General features: G+C 36.4%; 1 protein-coding gene across 1 annotated transcript; it reads right to left on the bottom strand.

The window, feature by feature from the left end:
* Positions 1 to 324: 324 nt before the first annotated feature.
* On the bottom strand, positions 325 to 12,151 carry WT1 (WT1 transcription factor; the record flags this gene model as incomplete). Its single annotated transcript, XM_015830111.1, has 5 exons — positions 325 to 446; positions 3,929 to 4,012; positions 7,356 to 7,445; positions 11,266 to 11,416; positions 12,125 to 12,151. Coding segments are annotated over 5 exons (474 nt in total), but the record flags the coding sequence as incomplete, so codon positions are not given.
* Between the last annotated feature and the right edge of the window lie 6 nt (positions 12,152 to 12,157).

Raw genomic sequence — 12,157 nt, 5'->3', positions numbered from 1 at the left:
TGACGTTTACATATACCATTCATTATGTATGAGTATGACTGAGCACTGTGACAAATTTCAAGTAAAAAATAAGTACAAAAATCTTCTGAAGGAAAGAACAAATATACATAAACTAGAATCTATAGCAAAATTTAAAGTGGAACCTAGCCAACGAAGTTATATAATAATGTTACAAATTTAAACCATTTGAGGTTTGGAATGGAAAATTCCAAAGTCCAAGCTGAAGGCATCTTAAGATTTCCTTACGAGCAAAGAGATGATAGCTGAAAATGTTTGCAACAGTTCATAGAATTCCATCTGGGTTGTGCAAAAAGCATGAAACACCTAAAGGGTAAGTTGAAGTTTAGTCATGTTCCTGTTGTGCATATTATGATGACGGACCAATTCATCAGAACGAGCAAATTTCTTTTGACAGCTGGGCCACCGACAGCTGAAAGGTTTTTCACCTGTTAACAAAATGTACAGTTATAAATTATCATCATAATCCTAATATATACTATTGCCTTATCCCCTCCTAGAACTCTGATTAAACTGCAATTGCACTTAGACTTATATAATGCTTTACAGCACTCTCTAAATGGTTTACAAATATCAGCATATTGTCCCCAGTAATCTGGGCCCTCATTTTGCAAAGTTAGAAAGTTAAGTCAACCTTGAGTTGGTCAGGATCGAACTTCTGGCTGTGGGCAGAATTAGCCTGTAATACTGCATTCTAACCACTGTACCACCAAGGCTCAGTGCTGAAGTAGATTCCTATCTTTTGACTATAAGGTGCTTCATTAAGCTCATGTTCAACTTTCCAAAGATTCCAATAAAAGTTGAGTTAATCTCTTAGTTTCTATTGCTTTTAAATAAAAATGTGTTCTATATGTTTGGGACATTTTTCTACTCTGAAGAAAGCTTCCGATATGTATCCTAAATAGAGGTTGCTCAGTAGATTATTTTCTCATTTAAACCTTCCATTATTTTTAGATTTATAAAAGGATGTTCTCCTTAAGTATTATATCTGTTTATAGTTTGAACATTTAAATTATTTTTATATATATTATATTATACCTACATTTAGAATTATATAATATATATATTTACAATAGATATATGTTATAAATATATGTTTGTATTGTATTGTATTGTATTGTATTGTATTGTATTGTATTGTATTGTATTGTATTGTATTGTATTATATTATATTATATTATATTATATTATATTTATTATATTATATTATATATTACATTATTATATTACATTACATTACATTATACTCTCCCTGTTTGACAGAGAATAGTCAAATTTCACAAGGTTGCTTAAAGGAAAAATGGCCAGCTTTACATTGCATTTTATGATACTAACTACCATAGCCTCTTGAAAGTTTGCAATAATAATATAAAAACAACATTCATAATAAAAATATTAAAAGTACAATTAAAATATTCTAAGCCATCATTAATTTAAATTAATGCCTGTGTCTTAAAATCCATATTTATGCACATGTGTCTTAAATGTACATTTAATAACAGGGATTCAATTCCCTGTTTAATCCCTCAATTGAATCATGGTCCAGAGATCCGGGTGGTTACAAAAAAGTCTCAGTCCTAAATTTGTACCAAACAAGCACAGCATCTGTGTAGATAACCTTCCCCCTCTAACCTCAATGAGTTTTGGCAGGGTAAGGGGGAAATTAGCTGAAGCCATTAAATGCAACCCTTCCTCCTAGGAGATGGAAACAGTCAAAGCCAGAAGCCCTCTGTCTTTCACACTGGAAGGCAGCATTTCTATTCCATAAGTCAGATGGAGTAACAACAAAAGAGAATGAAAACTCTGGAGGACAATAGCTTTGAAAGTAAGTTTGCTGACTGGGCCCCGTAACAGCTGTCCTTCATTGTGATATCCATAGGCTTCTCTTTTCTTCTCCTTATTTTGCTTTAAACCAACCCCAAAGAGTTCAGTTTGTACCAAGTTTGCATCATGGAACAGCATGCATGCCCTGAAGAAATTGCCACTCAAGTGTTATTTTTCCAAATGAGTGCTCTCGGAATAAATAGCAGCTAAGGACAGAGAGTCAGGTTGGTGTAGTGGTTAAAGCATCAGGTAAAAACCATGAGACTATGAGTTCTGATCCCATTTTAGGCATGAAGCCAGCCAGGTGACCTTGAGCTAGTCACTTTCTCTCACCTTAGGAAGGAGACAAGGACAAACCACTTCTGAAATCTTGCCAAGAAAATTGCAAGGACTTGTCCAGACAGTCACCAGGAGTCAATATTGCCTTGATGGCATTCCTTCCCCCCCCCAAAAAAAAGATGTTGTTTTTAGTGGCAAAACAGTCCAGAGAAAAAGTAGCTATGCCCTCAGTCTAGATCACCACTATCTCACCATTTCCTGTATCTGTTTTATTGAGGAAAAAAAGGGTTTGGGTTTTGTTTGTTTTTTAAAGTATTGAAATGGAATTTAACACTTTTTGTTTGTTCTCAAGGAGACAATTTAGAAAATATTATGAAATGGAAACTTCAATCTAAATTGTTAAATATTTTGTAAATGGTCCACTGAAGAAAATATCAGGTGAGTAAATTCTGATTAATATATTCTCCAACTTCAGTTATCTTTATTTTAGAACCTTAAGATTAATGATAAGTATTGTGAAGAAGTAACACTTTTATTTTTAAACAGACAATACATGTATTACTAGTTTTCCACTAGTTTGCCTTGCTACATTGGACTATAAAGGGTGAACTAGAGTTGGTGTGTATAAGCTTTAAAAAGTCTTGCTGTTGGGATATTAATCATTTAGAGTCTTTCTTCTGACCATTTCAAAATATTGCCTGCCCATTCTAGAGAGGGCACAAAGGAATCTTACCATAAAAATAGTTGTCCCCTTAGCTAACCCCATTCTGCCTCTTTAGTATCTGCTTGAAGTCACTGCTGCATGTTCTAATTTGTGACTATTCAATAAATGTCTTTCATTGGCTGTATTGATATTTCCTTGCAGTATGTCCCAAACCAGTGGAGAAGAGATCCACCAAACAGGGCCAGCAACAGGAATGACATGTATGTGTGTGCATGATTTCAGAACTGTGCCTTCTCTAGGCTAGCTTGCCTCTCCTCTCACATTTCTTTGGGCATCTCCAGAATACAATAATGTGAAAAAGTGAAAGACACAAAAGCAGAAATAAAGCTCAAAAAGGAGGGCTGACCTTACTATAACAACATATAGACAGATACTCTAGAGCACAATGAGTGAAATTGACTAGGTCCTAGAGAACTGTCTCTCTTATTTCAAGGAGGTGGAGATACAGATAGCAGATTAAACACACATATGTCTCTTCTTCCTCAGATTAAATAATAGTTTCTTCTCCTCAACTTTGCTGTGAGCAGGAAAAGTGATGATTATGAAATAAATTCATATTTTTAGTTCCTGTGTTCTGAGTGATTTCAGAGCTGCACAAGTGGTGTTCAGGGCCCTTGTAGTCAGGTTGTTCACCTCTGAGACAGAACCTAAGAATTGAGTCAGTTTGTCCTATTTAGAATGTTGGCTAGAAGTTGCAGCCTCAAATTAAGTTGAGTTTAAAAGACAGATTAGCCCAATTTAAACTCTTGTCACCTGAACTTAATTCTTCTGCCAAAAGATGATAGTCATGACTCTTGATTTTGCTCTAAGCCAGATATGTCCAATCTTGGCAAATTTAAGACTTGTGGACCTCAACTCCCAGAATTCCCATGACTGGCTGGGGAATTCTAGAAGTTGAGGTCCACAAGTCTTAGAGTTGCCAAAGTTAAGTACCCCAGCCCTAAGCATTATTTTCTCTGTAATAGCTAAGACATATCAATATCACATATGCCCAGAATAATTTCCAAGAAATATCATAATTTAACTTTCAATAAAATAAATAAGAATATATAAATGGGAAAAAAGTATACGCACTTGTTTTACCTGTATGAGTCCTGGTGTGAGTCTTCAGATGATCAGATCTGGAGAACTTTCTCTGACAGGTTTTACACTGGAAAGGTTTCACACCTAAATACATAAAATAAATCTATTCTTGTATTCTAGTACCTTTACAGGGGTATAAGAGTATCCGTTATTCTGAATTTCAGAAACATGGACTTTTACTTTTATTTAACAATTGCCATTTTCCCCTCTAAGTACAAACCTTCACATCTCTAGTCTCATTAATCAAGCAACTCAACTATCTGACCTTTTTCCGTCTCCTGGTCCTTTTTAACTCCATTTAGTGCTTTTACCATGCCTTTGTTTCTGGCAAAAAAGGAAGCATTAATTCACTTTGGAGTGAAAACTTGAAAAATTAGAAATAAGAAACATCATGCGATTATGGTTGTTATTTCTACAAGCAATACTGTCCTTTAATAATGTGTGCTTTTTTCCATTTCAGTTCAGTACATCATTCTTCACATATCCAAATACTTTTTAAAAACGTTGTTCATGATGTGATTTTTTTTTTTTAAAAAAAAAGAAATCTGAGTTTATTTTCTGTACTTAGAAGATTCTTTAAAAAATTAACTGTGCACACAATATCAATCACGATATTCCACTTACCTCTTTTCTGAGCTTACTTACGATTGTCCATAAAGGAGCTGCAAATCTCTGTTAGTATGCTATTTTATTTAGTTATTTGAATTAAGATATTTTAAAATATGAGCAGCCATATAAATACTATGAAATTAATAAATAAATCATACAGTATTCCTAATCTGTAGATATCTATACAAGCATGTCATTGCATAGAATTATTTTCTCATTATTTCTTAAGATACCAGCTTTTTTAAAAAATAAATAAATAAAGGACTAAGGCTGAAGTCTTATATTTACTTACCTAAACCTTATTGAACTTAATGAATTTTATTTCTGTTTGGACAATTAGATGTTTATCCAATGCTGTGATTTTTATTGAAAATATATACAACTTTCAAAATATTTATTTGAAACATGCTCTCAGTCCTGTAAGGTAAACCAGACCAAGAAACTGATAACACTTATCCTATTTTTATTAGAGTGACTATAGTGTTAGAATCATGTTAATTCTAAATATGCTTTCTCTCCTTTCTTTTTTCTTCCTGAGAATTAGAGAAATGATGGTCCTTAATTCATAAATTCTTCTTTGCATGGGCTTAAGCTACATTTATCTGTTTGTTGCTTTGATAATGGATCTTCCCTCTCTCCCTTAAGGTCACTCTCTATACCCTCTACACATGCACAAGAGTTTTTTTTTTATTACACTACAGTGCAAAGTAAGCTGTGGTGGGACTGCAAGGGAACTGATGGAACATTTGTATTTCTCCTGTAAGATGGTGGCACCAGAATAGGACTTTTTGGAAGATCTCAGTGAAGGTTGACGGCTTCTCTGCAGATTCCAAACTTATAGGAAATCAGAGGGATTATGATGTATGGTGTAGAGCAGGGATCTCCAACCTTGGCAACTTTAGGACGTGTGGACTTCAACTCCCAGAATTCCTCAGTCAACATAGCTAGCTGAGGAGTTTTGGGAGTTGACGTCCACACGTAGTAAAGTTGCCAAGGTTGGAGACCACTTGTGTAGAGTGATAGGACTGCGGATGTGCTCAGCACTATTTTCTTTTGGAAAGAGAAATTTATTGAAATTGAGATACAAATGTGCTTGCATGCTTTAGGAACTCTGGGAGCCTTCTTACCCCTAGTGCTTTGACTTGAATGAGCCTTCTTACCCCTAGTGCTTTGACTTGACATGCCGGCAATGGGGAGAAAGTCGTGATACGTAATGTGACATTGCCGAGTTTGACATCCCTGCACTAAAGAATTCTTTTAAGGAATAATATCAGAAATGAAGATTGGCTGGCTTTTATTATGCTTTTGCTTTCACTCTGTTGTTGCTTTTGCTGCCACCTCAGGAAGCCCAGCGATGCAATGCAAAACTGCAATGCCACCTCAGGGAGCCCCAGCTGCCCCAACCCCAGCCACTTTCACTGCCCTGCACTCACACTGAGACCCCTCTTATCCTGAATTCTGCCATCAGAGCTGACGTCTTATTTATTTATTTATTTATTTATTATTTAAATTTATATACCGCCCTATCTCCCTTACGGGACTCAGGGCGGTGAACAGGCAATAATAAAAAACAATAAATATTGAATAAAAAGCCTGCTCTAAAATACCCCATATAAAACCCCTAACAAAGCCCAATCAAAACTACGCCAGGCCAGCCGCATGGAATAGATGGGTTTTCAAGGCTCGGCGGAAGAGGCGCAGGTCCGTAGTTGTACGTAGGTCGGGGTAGGTCATTCCAGAGGGCAGGAGCTGCTGCAGAGAAGGCTCTCCCCCCTGGGGGTTGCCAGCCGGCATTGACTGGCCGATGGCACCCTAAGGAGGCCCTCTCTGTGGGAGCGGACTGGTCGAAGGGAGACATTTGGTAGGAGGCAGTCTTGCAAATACCTAGGTCCATTGCCATGGAGCGCTTGCTCCACTAATGATGAGTTATGCCAGGGCCGGTCCTTCATGAGGCAACTGAGGCCATCTTCCTCAGACCTGAAGAGGCAACCACTGTGTGAGGCCTGGTGAAGAAAGCTTCAGATGACCAGTGGTCACCTTGCAAAGGACCAGGCTGGGTATGCTTTGGTCAGTAGCAGCTGCAGCTGCAGCAAGAAGACTACAAAGGACAGCTAGGGTGGCAGGGGCCATTGAGAGCAGAGGGCCAAAAGGGCAAAGATAAGGAAAAGATAAGTGGCGGGGGAAAAGTTGCGTGTAGATTGCCAAACATCCAAATTTTGATCACATGACCATGGGACATTGTAACAATTGTAATATCCGGGACTGGTTGTAAGTCCCTTCGTTCGGCACTGCCATAACTTTGAATGGCTGCTAAAGCAATAGTCGTAAGTCAAGGATCATCTGTATCATTTATAAAAATGTATTAAATCTCTTAAGGTTTGTTAAGTAGCTGTTATTTCAACTATCAAGGACTATACCTCCCCATTATCAAGTATAGGGAAAAAATTACTTCCCAGTGTCTCAGGCCAAAGGGTTAGTTTCTGGGATCACCTATGCTCAGCAGATATGGTTAGAAATAATCAAATTATACAATATCTAACTACATCTAAGGCACAAATGCTCTTCCCAAAAATACAATCTAACTGATCTGTACTAACATTACTATTTTTTCAAGGGGCATATAAATAATCCCAACCTACGGTAAGTTCAATATTGCTTCTTTGTAGTATAAATCTGAACTTATACAAACACATAAAAGGTCATAGTCCCAGCCTTTAGTGCTCTTAAAAGCAAAAAAATTACAACTTCATTTCACATACTCCTGATAAGAGAAACTGCAAATTGCAACACATGTCAAAAGCTCAGATATGCAACAAACCTGTATGTCGCCTTTGATGCCTTTTGAGTTGATCTGAACGAGAGAATCTTCGTTCACAGTCCTTAAAGTCACACTGATACGGCTTTTCTCCTTAGAAAAAACATGTTTATTTGAAGGAAGTAAATAACGCTGTCGACATTAAATAAAACTCCAGTCAACATAACTAGAACAAAGCTCGCATACTGTATAATACAAAGATAATGCAAATGATTATCTTTAGAAAAAAAGATAACATAAATGTTTAATTTTTTTTTAAAAAAATTCAATCTCCACTTTCTAACTTAAAAATAAATGGTTGGAATTGTGTAACAATTTATTGTGCCAAGGCCTGGGTCTGTAAATGTGCAAAGAGAAGATGGTGTTAGTAACTGTGGAGAGGGTTATTTGGCTGCTATTTATTGTAATTTTATGCAGTTGTGATATCTTACAACTTCTTACATAACAGCTTTCCAATTGTATTTATCTTTCTCACAAGGCAGGTAGGGGGGAACTTGCAAGGAATTCCATCTGGCATGCCTTTTCTGCTGTAGCCCCTGCCCTCTAGAGCCTCATTACACAGATGGTGTTATTAGCTCCATCTCTGTTAGCTTTCCAGAAGACGATTAAAACATTTTTTTCCAGACCTGAGGATCCCAGAAGCAGCCTACAAGGTGGCTGTATGAGACCACGTAGAAAATTGAGCTTAGCTTAGCTGATCCAAAAATCTGAAGTAGCAACAGAAAGTTTTTACCAAATGTATTTTTCACACTCAAGCTATAATTCTGGAAGTGCTAGCAGACTCTGAAAATTTAGCATCCCTACCACGTTCTCCCACATTCTTGGTTTTTACAGGTTTATTTTATGTGTCCTTTTTATATGTTTTATGTTTTTTTTAAATTTAGTTTTTACTGATTTTCGATTGCTATGGAGCTTTTAACTGTTATATTGTATGCTGCTCCGACTCACATTTTTGTGAGATGGTGGGCTATAGAAATATGCTAAATAAATGAATGAATTATTTTAAATTTTTTAACTTCTTATTGTTCACTACCCAAAGTCATTGGATAAGATGAGTGACTAAAAAATAAATAAAATATTTGTAAGAGACAATAGCTTAGGCAGGCAGCACTTAAAATCTGTGAATTTGCAACTAAATAATTCCAGCACTAGAATACTTATATATAGCAATGAATGCTTGTGACAAAGAATCAGTCCTAAAAAAATAAGGAAATGTTCAGCAAGTGAGTTGAACATTGTTTACAAAAAGAAATCATGAGAATCTTGTTTCATTGCTTTGTGGTTATAATAAAGAAACACCTTTTTTATAGACACTTATTAGTTAAGCCAAAGGTCTGCATTTTTATGTAAATTTTTGAGGAAACAACAGATTGTTCACTCCTATTTATGACTTCTTCTGAGGATATACATTCTAAACACTAATTGAGTAAAGTCACACAATAAGTGCCCAGCTAAGTTATGAAAGTTATGAGGCGTCTCCAGCCTGATCACCTGATCTTTTCATCCTTAGCAAGTATCAACACATGGAAAATTGAGCTTCACAGTGAATTCCTCCATTAGCTTATCTGATCCAAATCTGAAGCAGCAATAAGTCCCAGCGACAAATAAGTTTTTATAAAATGTGTTTTTTTGCATTCAGGTTCTAATTCTGGAAGTGCTAGCAACATCTGAAAATTTGACATCCCTAGCAAATTATCTCAATATAGAACCCAAGCAGGGTGATGAGCATTAGGTTTATGGTTTAGCATGTTCTCAAGAGTTACATGCAGTGGTGGGATTCAAGTACGTGAACAACTGGTTCTCTGTGTGGATGCCGCTTCTGGAAGTCCATTCTGGGCCTGGGCAACAAAAAATTAGCTACCGGTTCTGCCGAAGTGGTGCGAACTGGCTGAATCCCACCACTGGTTACATGTTTTGGTATTTTTGCTCATCAGTAGTTAGTAGTCTGTGGTCTCAGCAGATGTGAACCTAGTCAACCAGCCAACCTTGGCTAATCTTAAAAGCTAAGCAGGGTCAGCCTTAGTTAGACTTAGATGAGGAAACTGCCTGTGAATTCCAGGACTGCTGGATAGACTGGACAATTGAGAACACCCTGGAAGAAAGCAATGGCAATCACTTTCCATAATACTGCCAAGAAAACTATATTAATGTAGTTAGGGTTAACTTAGGCATTTATACTTTTAACCTATTTCCCCATCTTGGATAACCAGAAACAATTGCATTATAATCCCATCATTTTTGTTGTGGGTTGTACTGAGAGACAATCCATTGTATGAACCAAGTTTTAATTAAAATTGTAGTTACAATATATCTGGAGAAAACCGAGTGGGAGAATCTGACCTCTTAGCAACAAATCAGCTCTGTAGTAAAGTCAACAAAGAAATTCCAATCGTAATGAGTTGAATGGGTTCAAATTTTAGTTTTGTATAAAGGAAATCAGAGAGTTAGATACATTTTTCTATTTCCTTGAAAAGTTGTTATGACTTTTAAAAAAACCCTTCCATTAATATAAATCTTGTTAGTTAATGAAATCTTTATTTTCACCATAGATAAACTGTTACAAAAATTTTATCTTCAAAGTGATGAGTTACTGTATTCAGTTTATTTACAACTGAGTTTTGCTGGGAAGAAAAAGTTCATTGCAACTAAGTATCACTTTATGTGTTTAAAAAAATCATCCAGTCATATATCATTTGCAAACTAATAAATCATTGTTGCTACTTCGGTGTTAATGATGGGTGAAAGTGGGTACAATATTATTGATAAAGATTTTTTAAAATACATTATTTTGGCTGTTCCAAGAAAAGAGTATCTTTTTATATCTGGGTCAACAGTATTAATACTTTGGAGGGCACTTAGTAAACAACCATAATTGTGATGTCAGCAAAATTTGTGCTGAAGCAGTGATAAGCACTGATACAAATTCCAGCTTCGTGCATCAGAGTTCCATAGATAGTAACACTATGTAAAATAACAATTTGCAGGAAATGCAATGAATCAGTTGTTTTATAAGGGGAAATCTTATGACCCACTCCATTTTCTTCTTTTTAAAAAACAAAACAAAACATTAATTGCTATTCGGCTGTTCCATTTCTCCACCTTATAAAATTTGAAGCTACATATTTAAGAATCATACACTATGAGAATATTATAATTATAGCTAATATAATCCACTCATTTAGAATAATGCACTAATTTCAAGTTTTATATATACATGTAGTTCTTTCCTGATTTTATGGCCATATCTTTCTGTAACATTCAAATGTGAAATTACCAGTAGTCCTCAAATTGCAACCACAATTGAACTTCAAATTTCCAATACTAAGCAAAATGGTTGTTAAGTGAGTTTTGCCCCATATTACAACCTTTCTTCCCACAGTTGTTAAACTGAATCACTGCAGTTGTTAAGTTACCATAGTAACCTGGTCGTTAAGTGAATCCAGCTTCCCCATTGACTTCGCATGTCGTAAGGTCGCAAAGGGTAATCACATGACTGGGAACACTGCAACTGTCATAAAGACATGCCAGTTGCCAAGCATTCAAATTTCGATCAAGTGACCATGGGTGTGTGTGTGTGTGTGTGTGTGTGTGTGTGTGTGCGTGGGCTGCAACGGTCATCACTTTTCAATGCCATTGTAACTTTGCACAGTCACTAAACAAAGGGTTGTAAGTCGAGGACTACCTATATACAATTATCCCTCTGAGTCTTTTTGTGAAAGGAGATGCATGCACCACATTTTCATTAGTACACGACACCACTGAAGTGACAGGTTGGCAATTCTACTGCCAGAAGCTCTCAGAATGCTTAGTCCTAGAAAGGCCACGAAAAGCTTCCGTTACCATAGGAAGAGCTATGAGACACTGGATGTGGCAACTATTTCAGGGGAACTATGCACTCCATGAAGATACTTACCAGTGTGTTTTCTACCGTGCATCTGCAAATGGGACAGTTTAAAATATCGCTTGTTACAGCCAGGATACACGCACATAAAAGGTCGCTTTTCATTTGTGTCACTTGCTGATCTAACAATTGTTGGAGCCACTCCAGACATTCGCCGCACATCCTATGATAGCATAAAGAAGAGGGTTTTACATACAATATATTCTGGGCTCATTAGAGAACTGTAGAAACTATAGGGCAGGGGTGTCCAACGTCAGCAACTTTAAGACTTGTGGACTTCAACTCCCAGACTTCCCTAGCCAGGATGGCTAGCTGGGAAAATTGCCAAGGTTGGAGACACACACACACACACACACACACACAGAGAGAGAGAGAGAGAGAGAGCTATAGTGCAACAAGACTTCTTACAGTCATTCAAGTTTCCCCAAAATATAGGTAATAGCAAATCGTGACATTGTTATTTGTTCCATGTCACAAAGGAAATTATAATACAGTTTTCCATAATCCCAAAGGCCGTTGTAGCATTTCACAAGAGAAAATGCTTGGTCCTTAATTTTTACCTCACATTAATTTTCTGCTTGTAGGAAGGCCCTCGGGTATTGGACTACATCAACACCCATAAATCCCAGCCGTGATTTTTATCCAATGTTGCTTAGAAATCATGGGAATTGTAACTCGATATATATGGAAGATTTCTCAGCAAAAGGGGCAAATTAGAATTTGTCAGAAATAGATAACTTAAACATTTTCCATTTAGTTAGTATATAGTGAACACTATATTCTAATAAAAAGAAAATATAGTGTTTCCTTGCTATTATCAAAGCAGCCAGGTAATCAATCCAAAATTATATACTTTGCTTAATATACTCACTTGAATTCCTCTAAAAACTCCATGGGTATGTAT

This window comes from Protobothrops mucrosquamatus, unplaced genomic scaffold, assembly GCF_001527695.2.
Source record: "Protobothrops mucrosquamatus isolate PMUCROS unplaced genomic scaffold, P.Mucros_1.0 scaffold8604, whole genome shotgun sequence".
NCBI classification, from domain to species: Eukaryota; Metazoa; Chordata; class Lepidosauria; order Squamata; family Viperidae; genus Protobothrops; species Protobothrops mucrosquamatus.
The sequence above is the reverse complement of the archived record's forward strand: the minus strand, read 5'-3'. Positions and strand labels throughout refer to the sequence as shown.